This window comes from Anomaloglossus baeobatrachus, chromosome 3 (assembly GCF_048569485.1).
Source record: "Anomaloglossus baeobatrachus isolate aAnoBae1 chromosome 3, aAnoBae1.hap1, whole genome shotgun sequence".
NCBI lineage: Eukaryota > Metazoa > Chordata > Amphibia > Anura > Aromobatidae > Anomaloglossus > Anomaloglossus baeobatrachus.
This window is the reverse complement of record NC_134355.1, coordinates 359358395-359384648: the sequence shown is the minus strand read 5'-3', so window position 1 is coordinate 359384648 and position 26254 is coordinate 359358395. Positions and strand designations below refer to the sequence as shown.

The 26254-nt window shown below is 49.3% G+C and overlaps 1 protein-coding gene across 4 annotated transcripts in view; it reads right to left on the bottom strand.

Moving 5' to 3' along the window:
• Positions 1 to 26254, bottom strand: part of MAP3K7 (mitogen-activated protein kinase kinase kinase 7) — a 123428-nt gene that overhangs the window by 61145 nt on the left and 36029 nt on the right. For all 4 annotated transcript variants that reach the window (XM_075340122.1, XM_075340123.1, XM_075340124.1 and 1 more), the window contains exons 2-4: positions 11949 to 12059; positions 10486 to 10551; positions 2991 to 3036 (exon numbers count right to left, since the gene is read on the bottom strand). In XM_075340122.1, the coding sequence (XP_075196237.1) occupies positions 2991 to 3036; positions 10486 to 10551; positions 11949 to 12059 (223 nt within the window). The remainder of the gene's footprint in view (positions 1 to 2990; positions 3037 to 10485; positions 10552 to 11948; positions 12060 to 26254) is intronic.

Sequence of the window (26254 nt, the reverse complement as noted above, 5' to 3'; positions counted from 1 at the left end):
CATACCCAGAAGCCATAGCACCGAGGCCGGATCGAAGTGAGCATGCTCAGGAGTCTGTGACAGCGCTGAACAGCGGTCTCCATCTTAAGTCCTGGCAGCAGTATGGGCAACAAGCACAATTCATGTAATCACAGTAATTTTATATAGAATTGCACATAGTATCAGTGGTGTCTGGTACTTTGGTAGGCAGGCAAAGATACATAATTAAATATAGAGCTCCTTGTAATTATAGTAAAACAATCCAAAATAGCACAGAGCCACAGCACTCATCTTAAGTCCTGGCGAAAGTAAGGGCAGGGAGCATAGTTCATGTCACCATAGCAATCTTAAGGTGGCTTTACACACTGCAACATCGCAAACGACATCGCTGTAACGTCACCGGTTTTGTGACGTAATAGCGACCTCCCCAGCGACATTGCAGTGTGTGAAACACATCAGCGACCTAGCCCCTGCTGTGAAGTTGCTGATCGCTACAAATCGCTCAAGACAGATCCTGTGCTAAGAAAGGTGGTCTCTGATCGCCCACTCATGACTGCCAGACGGGGCAGAAGCCTGAACGATTTACTGGTTCATAGCCACTATATTTCAAAATCAGGTCTGCCCTTTCATACAGGTCGCCCCAAATGGGGTTGCTTCCCCTGTGGCTCTTGCCTCGCCTGCCGCAATATCAGACGGACCTCCACTTTTTTGGCGGCGAACTCCAGCAGACAGTATGAGATTCGTCACTACATTACGTGCAGTACTGCTGGAGTCGTGTATAATGCAACATGTGGGTGTGGACTGATATACATCGGACTAACCTCACGTGAACTCCGTAGGAGAACACGTGAACATGTACGTGATATTGCGGCGGCAGCTGAAGTGGAGTCCATGGAGTCCCTGAAGACATTACCACGCCACTTCAAGCTCAAGCATAATTGCGATCCATCGAGCCTAGTGGTTTGTGGAATTGACAAGATACATATGGGCATACGTGGGGGCGACCTTATGAAGAGACTGTCACAACGAGAAGCCCAGTGGATTTTTCGGCTTGGGACAGTTGCCCCCGACGGGTTAAATGAGAGGCTTTCATTCTCACCCTTCCTATAGCACATAATTATTTTTTTTTTTTCTGTTCTTGATGAGTACTAATTTTTACATCCCCCTGCTTTATTTGCACTATGGCTATTTCTGACCTCCTCTTTGGCTTACTTGGTATGGCCATCTCCCAACGGGTTTAGATAAGGGATTTCCCTATATTAGTATTATCTCTACCTGTTTGGGTACATAGAGGTATTCCTTTTTTGTCTCCTTTTATTTTATTTTATTATGACCATTCTATTAATGTTCCTCTGTATTGATATTTATCTTATGCTGCAAGTCCTGACATCGGTTTTCCTATGCCTTCATTGTATATATTATTTTTAGCAGTGATCCATATTGATTCTTATCTTTGTATCTTTTTTCTTTAGTCTTTTTTCATTTTTGCCTGCGGTGGAGTATATACCATCTGTATGAGGGATGGACAACGTGGACCGGATATCCAGAAGTCCTGGAGGATTTGTAGTAATCTGTGTTCACTGTGAACTTTACTAGTGTCTGCAATGAGCACAATTTCTAATCTGTGTTATCAATGGCCAGACACCACTGGTGCCACCTTGTGGATGTCTTATGGTATTAGTGTAGCTGTCTGACTAAGATTGCTATGGTGACATGAACTATGCTCCCTGCCCTTACTTTCGCCAGGACTTAAGATGAGTGCTGTGGCTCTGTGCTATTTTGGATTGTTTTACTATAATTACAAGGAGCTCTATATTTAATTATGTATCTTTGCCTGCCTACCAAAGTACCAGACACCACTGATACTAACTATGTGCAATTCTATATAAAATTACTGTGATTACATGAATTGTGCTTGTTGCCCATACTGCTGCCAGGACTTAAGATGGAGACCGCTGTCCAGCGCTGTCACAGACTCCTGGGCATGCTCACTTCGATCCGGCCTCGGTGCTATGGCTTCTGGGTATGACGTCACCAGGAGGCTTTCCTGGAACCCGGAAGCCATATCGAGTGCCGGCTATCGGAGGGATACGCTCGCTAAGCTGAGTCCAGACACAGCGGAGATCACAGTGAGCCCCACCCCTTGCCTCTATTTATACACCGCCGGCACACTGCTGGCCACGGTCTCCCGTTGAAGCACATGCGAAACACGTGTCAGGACCGGGTCCACATGTGAGGCTGACAGACTCCCTTTCTGCGTGCTACACATACCACAGGTAGGTGTTTCAGGTGCCATTTTACCCACCACTATATGACTTTTTTTTTTCTCCTCTGAGATTATTCTGGTGGTGTTACATACTGGTGTACTCAGGCCCCGATTTGAACCTTATCCTGTTGGTTACTGTTTAATGTATGGACATTCCATCACTCCACTAGCCCAGGGGGTATACTATTGATATATCTTTTGGTTACTTATATGCCCCCCGGGATATAGTAATACTACTTTCTTACCAGTTTTAGTTAAGGGGTAGTCTGTCTCCCTCCCTGGGACCTTTTTTTCTCTCTCTGTCTCATCTAACTGGATTTTAACTATGTATGTCTAACGACTAACTGTCATCACATGTGATTTTTGATATTTGCACTTTTTGTAATAATAAAAACTGTATACTTTTTCACAACTGTGGTACAGTAGTTTTACTTAAAAAAAAACATGATAAATACCCCTTCTTGTTCACAAGTGTTTGAATGTTCAAAACTAGTTCCAGTTGAAATCAGTTTTTTAAAAAAGGATAAAAAAAAAAAAAAAAAAAAAAAAAAAAAGTTTTGTCCGCACAATTTCTTTGCCAAAGGATTTCTTGCTGGATCCGTCCTAACAGATGACTACAGGACGTGTGAACTTAGCCAAACAGGTTAAGATAAAAAACAAACAACAACTAAAACATCATTAAACAAAAGAAAAAAAAACACAACCAATGTTCTACTGGATAGAAAAATAATATTCATGCAATTACCATTATACAAGGAGCCTCCTTCCGCATATTCCATAACTAGACATACCTAAAAGTAAAGCACAAATAATAAAAACGTATAAATAAGACAGTTTGGTATTGTATGCAGAGGGGTACTTCTCACATAGCGAGATCGCCGCTGAGTCACGGTTTTTGTGACGCAGCAGTGACCTCATTAGCGATCTCGCTGTGTGTGACACTGAGCAGCGATCTGGCCCCTGCTGTGAGATCGCTGGTCGTTACACACAGTGCTGGTTCATTTTTTTATTGTTGCTCTCCCGCTGATAAGCACACATCGCTGTGTGTGACAGCGAGAGAGCAACAATCCTGAATGTGCAGGGAGCAGGAGTCGGCATCTGGCAGCCTGCGGTAAGCTGTAACCAAGGTAAATATCGGGTAACCAAGCGAAGCCCTTAGCTTGGATACCCGATATTTACCTTGGTTACTAGGGTCTGCCGCTCTCAGGCTGCCAGTTCCGGCTCCCTGCTCCTTGCACACGTAGCCAGAGTACACATCGGTTAAATAAGCAAAGCGGTTTGCTTATTAACCCGATGTGTACTCTGGCTAGGAGTGCAGGGAGCCAGCGCTAAGCAGTGTGCGCTAGTAACCAAGGTAAATATCAGGTAACCAAGCGAAGTGCTTTGCTTGGTTACCCGATATTTACCTTCGTTACCAAGCGCAGCATCGCTTCCACGCGTCGCTGCTGGCTGGGGGCTGGTCACTGGTGAGATCTGCCTGATTGAAAGCTCACCAGCGACCATGTAGCGACGCACCAGCAATCCTGACCAGGTCAGATCGCTGGTGGGATCGCTGGAACGTCGCTAAAGTGTGACGGTACCCTTAGGTTCCTGTAGATGACTAAAACAAAGAGGGAGGCTAGACACCACCTGAATAATTAAATAAAGCCATGTGCCATGTACCAAACGACCAAAAACAGCAAGAGTAGTACATGTGAGGCACAGGCTTTGAAATAGAAGATAATGACTAGGGCGGACCTTGAACAGTGCAAAAATGTACAATATTTATTTAAACATGGTGGCAAAAGACACATAGTTAAAATCAGACATGAACATAGTACACTATCAACTGCATAGATTAGGTCAATAATAACACACATAGGATATCATTCGGAAATAATGGCACATACAATATATTCTATGAACCCTTGTAAGGAACTCCATATAGACCTTTGTCAATATCCCCTGCGTGCTTAATAAAGTACTTGCAAAGCTCTAAAGTAATTGCTGGTGAAAGCCAAAAAGACTATCTATAGTGGCAAAAAAAAAAAAATTGCATTTATATTGGGAATGGTGCAAAAAAAGAGAATTTTGTTTACTTCCCGTAAATTCTTTTTCTTATAGTTCCGTATTGGGAGACCCAGACAATGGGTGTTTAGCTTCTGCCTCCGGAGGACACACAAAGTACTACACTTAAAAGTGTAGCTCCTCCCTCTGAGCTTATACACCCCCTGGAGAACCAGATCTAGCCAGTTTAGTGCAAAAGCTGAAGGAGAATAGCCACCCACAAGTAAAAACAGAGCAAGAACCAGAACAACCGGAGACTCTGTCCACGACAACAGCCGGTGATAACACGCAGAACAAGAAAATTGCCAACAGGCAACAGGGAGGGTGCTGGGTCTCCCAATACGGAACTATAAGAAAAAGAATTTACGGTAAGTAAACAAAAGTCTCTTTTTCTTTATCGTTCCAATGGGAGACCCAGACAATGGGACGTCTCAAAGCAGTCCATGGGTGGGAATAAACAGAAAAACTAAGAAGTAGGCGGAGCCTAACTTCACAAATGGGCGACAGCCGCCTGAAGGATGCGTCTGCCCAAGCTCGCATCTGCCGAAGCATGAGCATGCACTTGGTAGTGCTTTGAAAAGGTATGCAGGCTCGTCCAAGTGGCAGCCTGACAGACTTGCTGAGCCGTAGCCTGGTGCCTGAAAGCCCAAGAGGCACCGACGGCTCTGGTCGAGTGTGCCTTGATCCCCGGCGGGGGAGGCACCTGAGAACACTGGTAGGCATCCGAAATGGTCGACCTAATCCAACGGGCTAAGGTCGGCTTAGAAGCAGAGAGGCCCTTACGCCGACCTGTGGTTAGCACAAAAAGAGAGGTGCACCGCCTAAGAGCAGCGGTGCGAGACACATAGATCCGGAGCGCCCGCACCAGATCCAGAGTATGCAACGCTTTTTCAAAGCGATGAACAGGAGCCGGACAAAAGGAAGGTAGGGTAATGTCCTGGTTAAGGTGGAAAGGAGAGACCACCTTAGGAAGAAAGTCCGGAGTCGGACGGAGAACCACCTTGTCTTGATGAAAAACCAAAAAAGGTGACTCCGAAGAGAGCGCAGCCAAATCAGAGACTCTCTAGTGGCCATAACTTCCCTCAGGAAAGACCACTTTCTGTGAAAGACGAAACAAAGAAACCTCCCTAAGAGGCTCAAAGGGGGGTTTCTGCAAAACCGTGAGAACCAAATTGAGGTCCCAGGGATCCAAGGGCCGCCGGTAAGGCGGAATGATGTGAGATGCGCCCTGCATGAAGGTGCGGACCTGAGCCAGCCGGGCGATACGCCGCTGGAACAGCACTGACAGAGCCGAGACTTGTCCCTTGAGAGAGTTGAGGGACAGTCCCAGCTGCAGACCGGACTGTAGAAAGGACAGAAGGGTCGGCAAAGAAAAAAGGCCAGGGAGGATGGCCGGAAGAGCGACACCAGGACAGGAAAATTTTCCAAGTCCTGTGATAGATCTTGGCAGAGGAAGACTTACGGGCCCGAGTCATAGTGGAGATGACTTCAGGAGGGATACCAGAAGCCGTCAAGATCCAGGACTCAAGAGCCACGCCGTCAATCTGAGAGCCGCAGATATCTGGCGGAAAAACGGACCTTGTGAGAGAAGGTCTGGATGGTCCGGAAGATGCCACGGCACCTCTACGGACAGATGGAGCAGGTCTGGGTACCAAGCTTGCCTGGGCCAGTCCGGTGCAATGAGGATGACTCGACGGCCCTCCAGTCTGATCTTGCGCAGAACTCTGGGCAAGAGAGCTAGAGGGGGAAACACGTAGGACAGACGAAACTGGGACCAGTCTTGAACCAGAGCGTCCGCGGCGAATGCCTGAGGATTGTGGGAGCGAGCCACGTAAACCGGAACCTTGTTGTTGTGACGGGATGCCATAAGGTCCACGTCCGGAGTGCCCCACTTGCGGCAGATTGACTGAAACACTGCCGGGTGCAGGGACCACTCGCCACTGTCCACGGTTTGGCGGCTGAGAATCTGCCTCCCAGTTTTCCACGCCTGGAATGTGGACTGCGGAAATGGTGGACTTGGAGTCCTCCGCCCATTGAAGGATGCGTTGTACCTCCAACATTGCCAGGCGGCTGCGTGTCCCGCCTTGGTGATTGATGTAGGCAACCGCTGTCGCGTTGTCTGACTGGACTCGGATGTGCTTGCCCGCCAATAGGTGGTGAAAAGCTAGGAGAGGCAGAAGCACGGCTCTGGTTTCCAGCACATTGATCGAGAGAGCTGACTCGGACGGAGTCCAAGTGCCCTGCGCTCGGTGGTGGAGACATACCGCTCCCCAGCCGGATAGACTGGCATCCGTGGTGAGTATCACCCAGGACGGGGCCAGGAAGGAGCACCCCTGAGACAGAGAGAGGGGCCGAAGCCACCACTGAAGAGAGCTCCTGGTCTGTGGCGACAGAGCCACTAACCTGTGCAAGGAGGAAGGCCGCTTGTCCCAACAGCGGAGAATGTCCAGCTGCAGGGGGCGCAGATGGAACTGGGCAAAGGGAACAGCCTCCATTGACGCCACCATCTGACCCAACACCTGCATCAGGCGCCTGATGGAATAACGGCGGGGCCTCAGCAGAGAGCGCACCGCCAGTTGGAGGGACTGCTGTTTGATTAAGGGCAACTTCACAAGTGCCGGCAGAGTCTCGAACTGCATCCCTAGGTACGTGAGACACTGGGTCGGAGTCAGAGTGGATTTGGGCAGATTGACAAGCCACCCGAATTGGGCTAGAGTGGAGAGAGTGAGCGAGACACTCCGCTGACAGTCTGCGCTGGATGAAGCCTTGACTAGAAGGTCATCCAGGTAAGGTATCACTGCCAACCCCTGGAGGTGCAGAACCGCAACAACTGCTGCCATGACCTTGGTGAATACCCGAGGGGCCGTGGCTAACCCGAAGGGGAGAGCCACGAATGGGAAATGTTCCTCTCCGATTGCAAAACGTAGCCAACGCTGGTGTGAAACTGCAATTGGCACATGCAGATAGGCATCTCTGATGTCGATGGATGCCAGGAAATCCCCTTGGGTCATAGAGGCAATGACTGACCGCAGAGACTCCATGCGAAAATGTCGCACCAGAACATGCTTGTTGAGAAGCTTGAGATCCAGGATGGGCCGGAAGGAACCATCCTTTTTGGGGACTAGGAAGAGATTTGAGTAGAAACCTCTGAACCGTTCCCGGGCGGGAACCGGTACAATTACTCCGTTGGCCTGCAAGGATGCCACGGCCTGAGAGAAGGCGGCGACCTTGGAGCAGGGGGGAGTTGACAGAAAAAATCTGTTTGGCGGGCTGGAAGAGAATTCTATCCTGTAGCCATGGGAGATGATATCCCGCACCTACTGATCGGAGACGTGTTGAAACCACGCGTCGCCAAAGTGGGAGAGCCTGCCACCGACTAAGGACGTTGCTGGCGCGGACAGATAGTCAAGAGGAGGCTGCCTTGGCGGCAGCACCTCCTGCGGTCTTTTGTGGACGCGGTTTTGTGCGCCAGTTGGATTTCTGGTCCTTGGCTGAGTTAGTGGACGAGGCCGAGGGCTTAGAGGACGACCAGTTGGAGGAACGAAAGGAACGAAACCTCGACTGATTCCTGCCCTGGACAGGTTTCCTGGTTTTGGTTTGTGGCATGGAAGTACTCTTCCCGCCAGTAGCTTCCTTAATAATTTCATCCAGCTGTTCACCGAACAGCCGGGACCCAGCAAAAGGGAGTCCAGCAAGGTACTTCTTTGAAGAAGCATCTGCCTTCCACTCTCGAAGCCACAAGAACTTGCGGATAGCGAGGGAATTAGCCGAAGCCACCGCAGTGCGGTGAGAAGCCTCCAGCATGGCAGACATGGCATAGGATGAAAAAGCTGAAGCTTGGGAAGTTAAGGTAACCATTTCGGGCATAGATTCCCTGGCGAGGGAATGCATCTCCTCTAGAGAAGCTGAGATGGCTTTGAGAGTCCACACTGCTGCAAAAGTCGGGGAGAACGAGGCCCCTGCCGCCTCATATACAGATTTGGCCAGAAGGTCAACCTAGCGGTCAGTGGAATCCTTAAGAGAGGTGCCATCAGCCACCGATACAACGGTCCGGGCTGAGAGTCTAGACACCGGGGGGTCTACCTTTGGGGAATGAGCCCTCTCCTTGACCACCTCAGGTGGAAAGGGAAAACGGTCATCAGAACTACGCTTTGGGAAGCGTTTGTCAGGACAGGCCCTAGGCTTGGTCACAGCGGCCTGAAAACTGGAGTGGTTAAGGAACACACTCTTTGCCCTCTTAGGCGAGGTAAACTGGTGCTTTTCTGCCAGAGAGGGTTGTTACTCTGATACTGGCGGATTGAGGTCCAGTAGAGAATTAATGGACGCAATCAAATCACTAACATCTGAGTCACTTTCGGACAGATCAATGGGGTACATGGAGTTAACCTCCGAGCCCTCCGTAAAGGCATCCTCCTCGTCCTGCGAGTCAGCTTCTGAAACAGAGCCGCGGGACGAGGAAGGAGAGGGAGCCCTGCGTCTCTTCTTAGAAGGACGGGGTCTGGGACCAGATGATGAATCCTCTGTGAGCTCCGGTCCAGAGAGAGACCTAGCAGCAGAGGCACCCTGTGAAGGGGGCTGATGCATGTTCAGCAAAGTCCTGGACAGAAGTCCCATGGAGTCGGCAAAAGACTGGGAGAGAGACCTAGAAAAGGATTCTACCCAAGCCGGGGGTTCAGCCACAGGAGCCGGAGCAGGCTGAGAGACCACTGGGGGTGCGACGCCAGGCTGAGGCACCGTCAGGTTAGAGCAGGCATCACAATGTGGATAGGTGCTCGGTTCAGGCAGTAGGAGCTTACATGCAGTGCATACTGAATACAGCTTTGGGGCCTTGCTCCTCGTGTGAGACATGCTGCTGGAGTGGGGGCTCTGCCAGAATGACCCCCAGAGAGTATATACAGAGGTCCACAACCAGAGGTTTTGGCTTACCAGACCGCTGGAGCGGTGTTGTGTGCCCTCCAGATCCCGAAGCCCGGACCCCCAAGCACCTCAGCAAGGACGCTGCAGACCAGCGCTGTGATCGCAGGGAAAACGCTGAGAAAATGGCCGCCGGAGCGAAGAGAGGGGGCGGGACTTACTCTGGGAGCGGGATCTGGAGGGCCATAGAGACCTACAGGGGAGGAGACATGTACTCAGTGAGGAGTGTCCCTCCCCTGTGCAGAACGGCCACCGGGCGGAGCCAGGCTGTCCCTCTGCATGAATGACATGCGAGGGCAGTGAAACCGAAACTAGGCCTCCGGCGAAGCCGGGGCCTAAATTTGAGCGGTGCGGCCGGCGCGCAGGCACCATCGGCGCGGTTCTCAGGCGACAGCCAGAGGACCCGCCGGAAATGTCACAAAACACACTCAGCACACTCTCCCACCATAATAAAGTACAGGGACCCCCAATATATAAACGTCTCAGGTACTTAGCTTGCTGAGACGCAGGGTTCCAAGTCCCTGGGGATGAGTGCTCTGGTCCAGCAGGATCCTGAAGGGCTGCGGATTGAGACCGGTCTCCTGCCAAGCATGGAGAACCGTGCTGGCTCCCACTTCAAGCCAGAGCCCAGGAGGGATGGTGAAGGAGCACGGCATGTAAGGCTCCAGCCTTGGAATCAACCTTAACAGCACCGCCGACACAGTGGCGTGAGAAAGGACATGGCGGGGGTCCAGATTTGGACCCGCTTTTCTTCAAACTCTTTCCAAAAATCAAAAATCAGGTGAGAATGCATGTGTGGATGTATGCCTCCTGAACACAAAGTGATAAACTGGCTAGATCTGGTTCTCCAGGTGGTGTATAAGCTCAGAGGGAGGAGCTACACTTTTGAGTGTAGTACTTTGTGTGTCCTCCGGAGGCAGAAGCTAAACACCCATTGTCTGGGTCTCCCATAGGAACGATAAAGAAAGGCTAAGTAGCCAAAAATAATAATAAGCACCAAGGGTGAGGGCCCCAATATAGCTACCAGAGCACAATTGCAAGACCAGGAGTGAAAGTGTAGCAGCCCGACGCGTTGCGCCAGTCAAGCTGGCTTCATCAGGAGAATACCATGACTGTTGTGGGCGCTGAGCAGTAGCTAAAGCCACCAGAATCCCTAAGTAATGAAATGTGCCAATCCTGTCTTCCCATAAAACTAATTTATGGGGGGAGGGGGGAAAGAAAGCATCAGTTCTTTCTTCATTTAGACATACAGTATATGTGATATGCAAGGCTAAACTTACCGGATTTAGGCACGCTCCATATAGCTTTACAATATTTGGGTGATTCACACGTGATAACTGGCGAAGCTGAAATTAAAAGAAAAGGCCAATCATGGTGGACTGAAAGCAAATCTTTCACCAATGGTAAGGGACTAACCTTTATAAAAATAAAATAAATAAATAAATAAATTAAATAAATAATCAATCAATCCTAGAAGCCAAGACACCTAGAAAATATTCTGGGCAACTCAGGGTTGACCCAATGTAATCACACACTCATACTTGCATATTTTGGTTAGTACTTTGCAGTATGGATCTCACCATGTTGGCTCAATGAGTAGCATCCCCAGGATTAAATCCCGCCAAGGACAACGTCTGCAAACAGTTTGTATGTTCTCCCCGTTGTTTGTGTGGGTTTCCTCCAGGTTCTCTGGTTTCCTCCCACACTCCAAAGACATATTGATACTACTAGAATTTAGATTGTGAGCCCCAATGGGGACAGTGATCACATCTGTAAAGCGCTGTGCTAAGTATATGATGGCGCTATATAAGCAAACAAATAAAATCACCACCAAGATTGTTGTTAGGCTATTTAATAATGTGTTACAGTCCCGATATTAATAAATGTAAATGGGATCCGCTAACAGAGCACTTAGCTATACTATCCAAGTAGCATATAATAGTCATCAGGATGACGGCTGCTACATCTGTATTTGAAGGCCAAAACCAGGAGTGAAACCTACAGGGAAAATATATAAGGCCGAGTTCACATAAGTATATATCACGGTCCACATACAGACTGCAGTAGGCTTTTGTTCTGGATAGGAGTCTATGAGGCTGTAAGTTTGGGGCAGGGGACCAGTGGTCAGTCAAGCATTGTGGTTCATATACAGACTGATATACGGAAGTGTGAACCCAGCCTTATGGAGAAATACACACCCATGCTGTGTTTTGGAGCCGCTCCTGGTTTTGGCCTACAAATACTGATGAAAGACCTAAGGTCTGGAAACCCTGGCTCTGTGGTCCTTCTTCTGCACGGTTAGTGAAGCTATGGACGGTCCATGGCACAGTACTGGGACACCTGTGGATAACTAATATCCAACACTGTGACGGAGGCTACGGTAGAAGTGTCCACCCAACTATGAAGATTTTCGATTCTGCAGAAATTCTCATGCAATAGGCCACAATTCGCATTAGCAAAAGCTTTGGTAGGGTTTGATCGAAAGTAGAATAAAGCCCTAGGTAACAGAAAAAGGGAATTATGAGATTGATGTCAGGGCTTTCTACAGATCGCCCCAGTTCTTCCACACCAAACACAGCAGAGCAGTTTTTTCACCTTCCATCACCCCTTTGGGCTGAATCACTTGTGATAGGACTGAAGTGCACCCCCTATGGTTTCTTCAGCCTGTGTCACGGATGGAAGATTATCACAGAGCTCTTCACAAGTAATCAGATCAGTCACCATTAGTAATGGCATTATGTACCTCTACGATAAAGGCTTTCCTCTCCGATTCACTCTCAATTTGTTTGATTGCCACATCTTTTCCCCGCCATTTTGCTTTGCAGACAACGCCAAAGGTGCCTCTTCCTACAACCTGTTAAAAAGGAGACAAATTCACGTTACAATAAGAGTGCACATTAAGAAATGGTTACCCAGAAAGCCAAACCCCCAAAGGAAGAAAAAACGGGCAAAGTCCAAAGATAGATAGAAACTGTAGGGTAATGGTGGACCAGGGAATGCTTCGTTCAAATTCACATGTCGCTGATTTGTCACCCAGATATCGCAGCACAAATCTGCAGCAATTTACAGAGCGATACAAGTAAAAGGGGGTTAAAAAATCCCAATCACGTTACAGAAAAAAAAAAATCCCCACAAAAATGAAAACATGGTGCCGTAATGAAGCGATGGAGTGCTGAAGGCTCCGTATTCCCCAACATGACAGCCACCATAGAACCACAGGTAAGTGACAGCTGCACAGAAAGCTGGAGCTTCCCGGGAGCCCCACAGCGTGGGGTGGCATTTCCTATGGGACAGCATGCTGCTTGTATCTATATCCCCCACAAATAGCACTCATAATAGAGGTCTGTGATGGATGATGTACCGTAGCATCTATTAGGCGTAGACTTTACTTTTATGGCCTCTGCTAAATGCACGGTTACAGGACACAATGGGTTTGGATTTGCGTAGTTCACTATGATATTCCATATTTAACTTTTTGGGGTATACTAACCTAAAATAAACTGATGGAAATTAAAGGAGCAGTACGGGACTTTACCATTGATAACCTATCCTGAGGATAGGTTATCAATGTCTGATCAGTGGGGGAGTGACACCCGACACCAGGGCCGGCTCCAGGTTTTTGTGGGCCCCGGGCGGAAGAATCCCAGTGGGCCCCATAAACATGCAGACACACACACACATACACAGATACATACACGTACATATACATATTTAAAGACAAACTCACAAAAATACATATAAACAGACAAATCTATACAGTCATATACACTGACATACATAGATACACATCATACATGTATACATACAGAGAGACACACTGCTATGTTGCATACATACATATAGACAGACACACACATACTGCTCTGCACGCATACATACATATAGACAGACACACACATACTGCTCTGCTGCATACATACACACACACACACACACACACACTGCTCTGCTGCATACATACATACATACACACACACTGCTCTGCTGCATACATACATATAGACAGACACACACATACTGCTCTGCTGCATGCATACATACACACACACTGCTCTGCTGCATACATACATATAGACAGACACACACACACACACACACACACACACACACACACACACTGCTCTGCTGCATACATACATACATACATACATACATACAGACACGCATACTGCTCTGCTGCATACATACATGCATACATACAGACACGCATACTGCTCTGCTGCATATATACAGACACGCATACTGTTCTCCTGCATACATACATGTATACATACAGACAGACGCATACTGCTCTGCATGCATACATACAGACACGCATACTGCTCTGCTGCATACATACATGCATACTTCTCTGCTGCATATATACATACATGCATGCATACATACAGACACGCATACTGCTCTGCTGCATATATACATACAGACACGCATACTGCTCTGCTGCATATATACATACATACATATAGACAGACACGTATACTGCTCTGCTGCATATATACATACATACATATAGACAGACACGTATACTGCTCTGCTGCATATATACATACATACAAACACACACCTTGCTCTGCATGGACAACACACGCGGCTCTGGAGGCCACACACGCGGCTCCGGGGGCCACACACGCGGCTCTGCGGGGCCCACACACGCACGGGGGGACAGGGAGGGGCGGGGAGGGAGTGATGTCCCACATACTGATCAGGTAACGGTGCAGATGGGGCCCACACAGCGCTGGAGGGAAGCGATGTGCTGGGGGTCGCTGGCTGGCACTGTGACTCCATCTGTGCGACCGAGCAGGACGCCGGGCGGTAGCTCCGCCCACAGATGATGCTCAATGCAGGAGAACACAGTGAACGCTGTGGTCTTCGGGCCTTCCGGCAGCCACAGTTTCCAGTGCCAAGGACTGTGGTCCCCGGAACTCGGCCCGGGGGCAGCAGAACTGACGAGGCCGAGTGGGCCCCCCAGCTCTCCAGGGCCCCGGCATTTGCCCGGGTATGCCGCGTGCTGACGCCGGCCCTGCCCGACACCCCATCGATCAGCAGTTCCTGGTGGTGCTTTCGCCGTCCAGAACTACTGAATTGCAGAGCTGTACAGTTCTCTCAACAGAATAGTGGCGGCAGCTGGACAGTGAATATTTGCCCATACTTGAATCAGTAGTGGGTGGACGTGCAGTACATTTGATATACATTTTTTTTACATGCAAAGTCAATTCTTGTGACTACTAGGCCTGTAAAGTGTGACGTGGACAAATGTTATCCTCTGGAGCAAAACTACAAAGCCTCCAACCAATAAAAATACTGGAAGTCTTGAGTAATGGTTTATTCTATAACAGCACAATAAGTGATGTGAACTGATGTCATAACTTGTATTAATCATGTCTACACTAAATTAATGAATGTATATAAACAGAAAAAAATCATACACCAATATACAATGAAGTGAGCCAAATTAGATTTAGGAAAGGAGAGCGGTCATCAGATTCATGGTGCAGACCCACGGCCAGTGGTAGTCTGAAGCTCGGCTCCACGATTCACAGCCCTGTAGGTTTTATTCTGAAAAGACAGTGTTCACAGTAAGGGCTTGTGCAAAAGTCAGTACAAAACGGTCTGATGTCAATGTATGAGCTGGCCACGGCTCTCCAGAGCGTCACAGCCTCATACATATACCGTGTTTTTCCAATAATAAGACACTGTCTTATATTTTTTTTGCCCCCCAAAAAAGCACTAGGGCTTATTTTTGGAGGAGGTCTTACTCTTGGAGAAACACGGTTGGGGGTAAGTTTACCCCCCCAAAAAAACAGACCTCCCCACTTTTCAGGAGACTCATACTCACCAGACCAGGACGTCTGCGTGGTTCCCAGGTCCTCCTGTGATCTCCGGTCGGTGCTGCATGCCGTCCTACCCTGCTGCTAGCTGACACACACAGCAGATCGCAGGCACACATACAAACACACACACACACACCCACATCGCAGATATACACAGCAGATCACACACAGCCGATCGCAGATCACACACAGCCGATCGCAGATCACACACAGCCGATCGCAGATCACACACAGCCGAACGCAGACACACACAGCCCAACGCAGACACACACAGCCCAACGCAGACACACACAGCCCAACGCAGACACACACAGCCCAACGCAGACACACACAGCCCAACGCAGACACACACAGCCCAACGCAGACACACACAGCCCAACGCAGACACACACAGCCCAACGCAGACACACACAGCCCAACGCAGACACACACAGCCCAACGCAGACACACACAGCCCAACGCAGACACACACAGCCCAACGCAGACACACACAGCCCAACGCAGACACACACAGCCCAACGCAGACACACACAGCCCAACGCAGACACACACAGCCCAACGCAGACACACACAGCCCAACGCAGACACACACAGCCCAACGCAGACACACACAGCCCAACGCAGACACACACAGCCCAACGCAGACACACACAGCCCAACGCAGACACACACAGCCCAACGCAGACACACACAGCCCAACGCAGACACACACAGCCGATCGCAGAAAAAACACAGCCGATCGCAGAAAAAACACAGCCGATCGCAGACACACACAGCCGATCGCAGAAAAAACACAGCCGATCGCAGACACACACAGCCGATCGCAGACACACACAGCCGATCGCAGAAAAAACACAGCCGATCGCAGACACACAGCAGATCACACATCACATCACATCCAGCACTTACGGCCGCAGGGAATGAAGCAAGTCACGTGTCCCGCCGCAGGTCCTGTTCGTTGCGCTCCACTGCACTGCCTCTTAGGATTCTCCCGGCGAGAAGAGATCGGTGTCGCTGGATGAGGTGAGTGTGTATGCAATCCGATGTGTGTGCGATCCGATGTTTGTGTGTGCGATCTAGTGTGTGTGTGAGATCTGATTGTGTGTGTGTGTGTGTGTGTGTGTATGTGTGTGTGAGAGCTGATGTGTGTGGGGGTGTGATCACTGAAGGTCCTGCCGCTCAGTGTCGGGTGAGTGTAATTGCCGGGTGCCGCTGTCTATAATGAAGTGTCCTGCAGTATCTGTAACTTTTTTAGCTACACGGACACTTCATTATTGATCCGCGACTAGGGCTTATTTTCGGGGGAGGGCTTATATTTAAGCCTTTCTCTGAAAATACTGAAAATCCCTGCTAGGGCTTATTTTTGGGGGAGGTCTTATTTTTGGAAAAACAAGGTACATGTAGCTGTTATGTTCCGATTGTCCAGTCATTGCAGTCTGGAATTAGTCCAATGTGCACCGACGATTGAATGAGCCTAAATACAGTGTATGATTCCTACCGATGGATCTGCAGCATGAATCTAAAGGCAGGTTCCCTTTAAGGCTAAGTTCACACATCCTGTGTTTTGCATCAGTCACAATCCGTCGCCTTGGGGAATTACGGTAGCCTGCAAAATATTTTGCAGGAATCCTGTGTTTCCCCATAGACTTATATTAGCGACGAATTGCGACTGATGACCCTGCGTTGCATCCGCTGCGTCGCGGTCCGTCGTTTTTGACTGACCGCCGAACGGGGAGCAACGCAGAATGTAACGTTTTTCGGGCCGTCAAAAACAACGCACCGCGCAGGAATCCGTCGCGATCCGCCAAGCTTGTAATGCATGTCTATGGTGCAGTATTCCGTTGTAATCCGTCTTACAAAGGAATCCAGCGCAGGATTCCGTCATGCTCTACTGAGCATGCCCAGCATGTTTGGCACGCCCACTGGGCTGTCCCAAACACAGACGGATCATGACTGATCCGTCAAAAAACGGACGCACAGCGGATGTAACGGACGCAACTGATCCGTTTTTTCACAGGATTCCTGTGAAAGGAATCCTGTGAAAAACACATCAGTTGCATCAGTTGACATCTTGAAAATGACTGATCCGTTGCTGATGGACCTGACGGATTGAAAACACAGGATGTGTGAACTTAGCCTTAAAGAATCATCCTAAAAATAACCTTACAAGAAACACAAGATATTTACTGGTAAAGCCATGTAAATCTGTAAATCTGAGACTGGTAGACACTGGGACCTAGGCTGTTGGAAAACATAGATCCCGGGGTTGATCTGCCCTAATTTCTTTGCTTCTCCTTGAGATATTTAGTAACAAAGTAAAAACTAATCTCACGACAACTATAATAAACAGACTTTTCTTTACATGTATAGTAGATTAAAGGGGACCTGTCACCGGATGTTTATAATACTCACCTAACGGTCGGTGCGTAGCAGACTGGTCGGATGGGCGTCTCCGTTCTCCAGGTCCGAACCTCCTCTTTCGGCCATCTTTGTCCTCCTTCTGAAGCTAGTATGGATGACGCGTTCTACGTCATCTACACTAGCCGCCATTGAGGTCCTGCGCAGGTGCACTTAGATCCGCCCTGACTAGGGCAGATCAAAGTTTTGTAATGCCCCCCCCAGTAAAAATAGAAGCCTGCAGCCACCCAGGATTGTCATATACATTATATGCGACCATCCCGAAACGTTACCTGGTTCTTCCTGATTGCCTTGGTGCAGTGGCAAAAGGGGTAATAAGGGGTAATAAGAGGTTACTGGCATCCCACAGCTGCCACTAAGCCCTAGATTAGTAATGGGAAGGGTCTACAATATCGCGAAAAGAAATAAAACACCAAACAAATCCTTTATTTGAAACAAAACAAAAAAAAACCACCCTCTTTCACCCCTGTTATTAACCCCTAAAACACTCAGGTCTGACATAATCCACACAAAGTCCCATGATGACTCCAGCTCTTCTACATCTGAAGTGACAGTGGGCGGCCATTGAACATGACTGCCTGCTGTGAGCTTCAGGCAGAGACTGAGCCTCAATGATGAGAGGTGACGTCATTCAGGCTATTTGCGGCCCCCAGGTTCCTCCACCTGTGATCGCAGGTAATGTCATCTGAGGGGACCTCATTAGGCTCACTGACCTCCGATGAGGTTACCTGAAATCACAGGTGAAGGACCATGGGAACAGCCACCTGTGATCGTAAATAGATTGAGTGAGACACCACTCATTGCTGATACTCGAAGCTCACAGTGGGCGGTCATGTTCTATGACTACTTGCTGTGACTTTAAATGTAGCAGAGCCAGGATCATCTTGGGACCTCAAGTGGATTACATCGGACCTTGGAGTATTTTTGGGGTTACTAAAGGGTTAAAGAGGGTGCTCTTTGGAATTTTAACAAAAATAGACAAGTGCACAACATCTCATAGTATAAGTAACCCATTAATCATAAAGCCGCTCCATAATAAAAAAAATGATCTTTGGAATTTTATTGCAAATAGAGGATTCTTGCGGTGTTTGTTTTCACTTACAGATTAGTAATAGGGTGGTCTCAGACACCTCCCATTACTAATATATATATATATATATATATATATATATATATATATATATATATATATATATATATATATATATATATATATATATATATATATATATATATATATATATATATATATATATATATATATATATATATTTGGTAATTTTACCTCCCATTACTAATCTAGAACTTAGCGGCGGCTGCCATTAATCCCTTAATGCCTTGTTTGTCACCACACCAGGGAAAATCAGGAAGAGCTGGGTAAAGTTCCAGGACTGTCAATGGATCTAATGGTTGCTGCAATCCTGGGCGGCTGCAGGCTGCGATTTTTAGGCTGGTGGGTCAAATAACCATGGGTCTCCCCAGCCTGAGAATACTAGCCACCAGCTGTTAAACTTTTTCTTAGCTGGGTATCAAAATTGGGGGGGGGACCATACTCTGTGTTTTTTTTTTTTGTTTTATTTCTTAATTAAATAAAAAAGAAGAAAGCCGCATGTGGTTCCTCTTATTTTCATACACAGTAAAAATAAGTGCACGGCTGGTGGGGTGCAGCCTGTAGGGGTATGCTTTATCAGTGCTGGGTATCCTATTATGGGGGGACCCTGCGAAAATTTTTATTTATTTTTATACCACTATAGACCTGCAGATAGGGTCTGTGATTGGAAGCAGTCAGACACGCTGCCACTCAAGGTGGGGGCACGGTCTAACTGCAACTAAATACAGACGCCGGTGGGTGGAGGAAGCAGTGAATATCCATCAGCTATTGCGCGTCCGTAAAAGTAGAATGGGTGGGTGCAGGAGTAGTTATAGCCACGCCGGAGTCTCGATAAGTATAATTGCTTGCTCCAATCCCCCTATCCCTTCTAGTACCATTTTTAAGTCCAGATTCTGGAACCCTAAACTTATATGGGGACCGGCTTCCGGCCAGATACGCAGGATAAATTCCAGGTTGGAACTATTTTTTTTCTTAACTGTTAGACCCGCTGATCCTGGTATTTGCGGGTCCTCCCATCACTATTAAAAACGCTGGTCAAAAACGCAGAAAGAATTAACATGCTGCAGTTTTGTGGTCATAAAAAAAAAAAAAAAAAAAGTGGGCACAGCACAACAGATCTCAGACTTTGCTGGGCAGGGAAATGCATGCAGTGGCAAAAAAAAAATGCAGCGTGCTCATGGAGCCTAAGAGGCATATTACACTGAAAAGAGAAAACTATAAAAAGTACGAAGGTTTCTTCTAGTCGATTACATGACTGATTTAGGAACCAATATTTGTAGCAGTGAATAATATAGATATTTTGCAATGGCTGCAGTGCACTTTGGGAGCGTACCGGTGCTTGAAGGATTTGCACCCTACATAGCAGCTGATATAATTAAAACCGTACGGCAAGTGCTACTGAGCCATCATGTTGCCACATACAGTGGTCTTGGCTACATAATAAGCATAGTGTGATAGTAATTTATCAGCAATTATCTGTTTATAGCAACAAAAGTAGACCCAAGTTAATACGAGAAATCACAGAAAACGCCTACTAGCCTGAGCACATAATTAGGAGGATATGGGACACCCCAAGAATAACCCATATAATAAAACGGCACTGACAGATGATTATTATCCAGAATTGGACATCATGTATGTCTGCACACAGGCTTGTAAAGCAGGATATGCTCCACACCTCCGATGGTGATTCGCCATCACCCAGATTGTTGGAGGATGCAGTCCCCAGGTACATGGTGTGTCGCTGCTGCTGTGACATGGAAATCTAGCAGATTTATTGCACCTCCCCAGTGAACTGTTCTGGTAACCCTGCCACAGACGCCTGACATTTGTCTGACGTGATCACTCCACAGGGAGACACTGTTGTCTTGTTTATGTAGATTACGAGATAATAAATGATTCCCTCCCTGGGCTGCACTTCCATTAGTCCATTACTAACACACTGGTGGTAGCTGTACACAGAAGACAGTCATCTCCCACCTCTCAGGACAGGAATATATGTGCTGCACATCTTCTCCAGACCAGACAGGTGAAGGTCTCAGCCCTATTACGGGCCATTAGGGTAGGGGCAGACACTGAACACTTGCTTAAAACCTCTTAGGCCATATTCCCATGTAGCATAAATGCTGCGAGTTTCATGCACAAAAATCAGCTGCACTTAAAGTACCACTTCAGCGTTATTTGGGGGTGTATTTTCACCCCTGGAGTGGTGCTTTAAATCTAAGCCCACTGCCTGTCTTATACTCACCTTCTAGCGTTTTCATAACTGACTGACATCACTCCGGTCTCAAGGCGTCATCTTATGCCCAAAGCTTCTGACTGGCAGGAAGTCAGAAGTTACATCACAGGTGCTCAATACAACTCTATGAGAGCCAGAACAAGGCTCTCAGAGTAACATTAACCCCTTCACGACCTTGGACGGATCTATCCGTCATGGATCGTGTCCCGTTAAGCCCCGCCCCCGGCCGCGGACAGGCGGCGGCGGTCGGCACACATTTCAGCTGTTTTCAACAGCTGACATGTGTGCCTGCTAGCTGCGGGTGTAATCGCTTCCACCCGCGGCCATTAACCCCTTAAATCTTGCTGCCAAAGTCAGTCTTGTTACTTACCATAAATTCTTTTTTTTATAGTTCCGTATTGGGAGACCCAGACCATGGGTGTTTAGCTTCTGCCTCCGGAGGACACACAAAGTACTACACTTAAAAGTGTAGCTCCTCCCTCTGAGCTTATACACCCCCTGGTAGCCAGTCCTAGCCAGTTTAGTGCAAAAGCTGAAGGAGAATAGCCACCCACAAGTAGAACCGAGTAAGAACCGGAACAACCGGAGACTCTGTCCACGACAACAGCCGGTGATAACACACGGAACAAGAAAATTGCCAACAGGCAACAGGGAGGGTGCTGGGTCTCCCAATACGGAACTATAAGAAAAAGAATTTACGGTAAGTAACAAAATTCTCTTTTTCTTTATCGTTCCAATGGGAGACCCAGGCCATGGGACGTTCCAAAGCTGTCCCTGGGTGGGAATAAACAGAAAAAACTAAGAAGTAGGCGGAGCCTAACTTCACAAGTGGGCGACAGCCGCCTGAAGGATGCGTCTGCCCAAGCTCGCATCTGCCGAAGCATGAGCATGCACTTGGTAGTGGTTTGAAAAGGTATGCAGGCTAGTCCAAGTGGCAGCCTGACAGACTTGTTGAGCCGTAGCCTGATGCCTAAAAGCCCAAGAGGCACCGACAGCTCTGGTCGAGTGTGCTTTGATCCCCGGCGGGGGAGGCACCTGAGTACTCTGGTAGGCGTCCGAAATGGTCGATCTAATCCAACGGGCCAAGGTCGGCTTAGAAGCAGAGAGACCCTTGCGCCGCCCTGTGGTTAGCACAAAAAGAGAGGTGCACCGCCTAAGCGCAGCGGTGCGAGACACATAGCTCCGGAGAGCGCACACCAGATCTAGAGTATGCAGCGCTTTCTCAAAGCGATGAACAGGGGCCGGACAGAAGGAAGGCAAGGAAATATCCTGGTTAAGGTGGAAGGGAGAGACCACCTTAGGAAGAAAGTCCGGGGTCGGACGGAGAACTACCTTGTCTTGGTGAAAAACCAAAAAAAGTGACTCAGAGGAGAGCGCAGCCAAATCAGAGACTCTCCTGAGGGAAGTTATGGCAACTAGAAAGGCCACCTTTTGAGAAAGACGATACAAAGAAACCTCCCTAAGGGGCTCGAAAGGGGGTTTCTGCAATACCGTGAGGACCAAGTTAAGGTCCCAGGGATCCAAGGGCCGCCGATAAGGTGGAATGATGCGAGACGCACCTTGCATGAAGGTGCGGACCTGAGCCAGCCGGGCGAGACGCCGCTGGAACAGCACTGATAGGAGCTGACACTTGTGCCTTGAGAGAGTTGAGGGACAGTCATAGCTGCAGACCGGACTGTAAAAAAGACAGAAGGGTCGGCAACGAGAATGGCCAAGGAGAATGGCCGGAAGAGCGACACCAGGACAGGAAAATTTTCCAAGTCCTGTGATAGATCTTGACGGAGGAAGACTTACGGGCCCGAGTCATAGTGGAGATGACTTCATGAGGAATACCAGAAGCCGTCAAAATCCAGGACTCAAGAGCCACGCCGTCAATTTGAGTGCCGCAGAATTCGGGCGGAAAAACGGACCTTGCGAGAGCAGGTCTGGACGGTCCGGAAGATGCCACAGCATCCCCACGGACAGTTGGAGCAGGTCCGGATAGCAAGCTCGCCTGGGCCAGTCCGGTGCAATGAGGATGACTCGACGGCCCTCCATTCTGATCTTGCGCAGGACTCTGGGCAAGAGAGCTAGAGGGGGAAACACGTAGGACAGACGAAACTGGGACCAGTCTTGAACCAGAGCGTCCGCGGCGAAGGCCTGAGGATCGTGGGAGCGAGCCACGTAAACCGGAACCTTGTTGTTGTGACGGGATGCCAATAGGTCCACGTCCGGAGTGCCCCACTTGCGGCAGATTGACTGAAACACTGCCGGGTGCAGGGACCACTCGCCACCGTCCACGGATTGACGGCCGAGATAATCTGCCTCCCAGTTTTCTACGCCAGGGATGTGGACTACGGATATGGTGGACTTGGAGTCCTCCGCCCATTGAAGAATGCGTTGGACCTCCAACATTGCCAGGCGGCTGAGTGTCCCGCCTTGGTGATTGATGTAGGCAACCGCTGTCGCATTGTCTGACTGGACTCGAATGTGCCTGCCCGCCTACAGGTGGTGAAAGGCTAGGAGAGCTAGAAGCACAGCTCTGGTTTCCAGCACATTGATTGAAAGGGCTGACTCGGACGGAGTCCAAGTGCCCTGTGCTCTGTGGTGGAGATGTACCGCTCCCCAGCCGGATAGGCTGGCATCCGTGGTGAGAATCACCCAGGACGGAGTCAGGAAGGAACGCCCTTGGGACAGGGAGAGGGGTCGAAGCCACCACTGAAGAGAGCTCCTGGTCCGTGGTAACAGAGCCACTAACCTCTGTAAGGAGGAAGGCCGCTTGTTCCAACAGCGGAGAATGTCCAGCTGCAGAGGACGCAGATGGAACTGGGCAAAGGGAACCGCCTTCATGGAGGCCACCATTTGACCCAGCACCTGCATCAGACGCCTGAGGGTATAACGGCGGGGCCTCAGGAGAGAGCGCACCGTCAACCGGAGTGACAGCTTTTTGTCTAAGGGCAACTTCACAAGTGCCGGCAAAGTCTCGAACTGCATCCCTAGGTACGCGAGACTCTAGGTCGGAGTCAGAGTGGATTTGGGCAGATTGACAAGCCACCCGAATTGGGCTAGGGTGGCGAGAGTGAGCGAAACACTCCGCTGACAGTCTGCGCTGGATGGACAATTGACCAGAAGGTCGTCCAGATAAGGAAGCACTGCTAACCCCTGGAGGTGCAGGACCGCAATCACTGCCGCCATGACCTTGGTGAATACCCGAGGGGCCGTGGCTAACCCGAAGGGGAGAGCCACGAATTGGAAATGATCCTCTCCTATCGCAAGACGTAACCAACGCTGATGTGACACTGTGATTGGCACATGTAGATAGGCATCTCTGATGTCGATGGACGCCAGGAACTCCCCTTGGGTCATAGAGGCAATGACTGATCGCAGAGACTCCATGCGAAAATGCCGCACCCGGACATGCTTGTTGAGAAGCTCGAGATACAGGATGGGCCGGAAGGTACCGTCCTTTTTTGGAACTAGGAAGAGATTTGAGTAAAAACCTCTGAACCGTTCCTGAGCGGGAACTGGGACAATCACTCCGTTTGCCTGCAAGGACGCCACGGCCTGCAAGAAGGCGGCGGCCTTGGAGCAGGGGGGAGTTGAGAGAAAAAAATCTGTTTGGAGGGCTGGAAAAGAATTCTATCCTGAAGCCGTGAGATATGATGTCTCTCACCCACTGATCGGAGACTTGCTTTAACCAAGCGTCGCCAAAGTGGGAGATCCTGCCACCGACTAAGGACGTGGCTGGAGCGGGCCGAGAGTCATGAGGAAGCTGCCTTAGTGGCAGAACCTCCTGCGGTCTTCTGCGGACGCGCTTTTGGGCGCCAGTTGGATTTGTAATCCTTGGCTGAGTTAGCGGACGAGGCGGAAGGCTTAGAGGATGACCAGTTGGAAAAACGAAAGGAACGAAACCTCGATTGATTCCTACCCTGGGCGGGTTTCCTGGTCTTGGTTTGTGGCATGGAAGTACTCTTCCCGCCAGTAGCTTCTTTAATGATTTCATCCAGCTGTTCACCAAAACAGCCGTGAACCAGCAAAAGGGAGCCCAGCAAGAAGCATCTGCCTTCCACTCTCGAAGCCACAAAATCCTGCGGATAACAAGAGAATTAGCTGAAGCCACCGCAGTGCGGTGAGCAGCCTCTAGCATGGCAGACATGGCATAGGATGAAAAAGCTGAAGCCTGAGCAGTTAGGGTAACCATCTCAGGCATAGATTCCTTGGTGAGGGAATGCATCTCCTCTAGAGAAGCAGAGATGGCTTTGAGAGCCCACACTGCTGCAAAAGTCGGGGAAAACGCGGTCCCCGCAGCTTCATACACAGATTTGGCCAGAAGGTCAATCTGACGGTCAGTGGAATCCTTAAGTGAGGTGCCGTCAGCCACCGACACAACGGTCCGGGCTGATAGCCTAGACACCGGAGGGTCCACCTTTGGGGAGTGAGACCACTCCTTGACCACCTCAGGGTGGAAATGGAAACCGGTCATCAGAACCACGCTTTGGAAAGTGTTTGTCAGGGCAGGCCCTGGGTTTGGTCACAGCGGTCTGAAAACTGGAGTGGTTAAAGAACACACTCTTCACTCTCTTAGGCGAGGTAAACTGATGTTTTTCTGCCAAAGAGAGTTGCTCCTCTGACACTGGCGGATTGAGATCCAGCACAGAATTAATAGAATCAATTAAATCACTAAGATCTGAGTCACCCTCAGAGAAATCGATGGGATACATAGCCTCCGAGCCCACAGTGAGGGCATCCTCCTCATCTTGAGAGTCAGCTCTTGAGACAGAGCTGTGGGATGGGGAGGAGGAGGAAACCCTGCGCCTTCTCTTAGAAGGACGGGGTCTGGGATCAGATGATGAATCCTCCGTGAGCTCCGATGGATGGAGGTCAGAGGATAGGAGTCCTCTGTCAAGAGTATTAGAGGCACCCTGTGAGGGGGGCTGATGCATATTCATCAAAGTCCTGGACAAAAGCCCCATGGACTCAGCAAATGACTGGGATATGGACCTAGAAAAGGACTCTACCCAGGCCGGGGGTTCAATCACAGGTGCAGCAGCAGCCTGAGAGACCACTGGGGGTGAGACTCCAGGCTGTGGCACCGCCAAGTTAGAGCAGACATCACAATGTGGATAGATGCTCGGCTCAGGCAGCAGGAGCTTACATGCAGTGCATGCAGAATAAAGCTTTGGAGCCTTGCTCCTTGTGTGAGACATGCTGCTGGAGTGGGGGCTTTGCAGAGAATGAACCCCAGGGAGAATATACAAAGGTCCACAACCGGAGACCGGCTGTGGCTTACCAGACCGCTGAGCGCGGTGTTGTGTGCCCTCCAGATCCCGAAGCCCGGTCCCCCAGTCGCAGCACCTCAGCAGAGATGCAGAATGCAGGATGTCCCAGAGCAGAGTGAACTCTGCCTGAGAAGAGGGCATTCCTATAAAAGAGCGGGAACTGGAGGGCTATAGAGACCTGCAGGGAAGGAG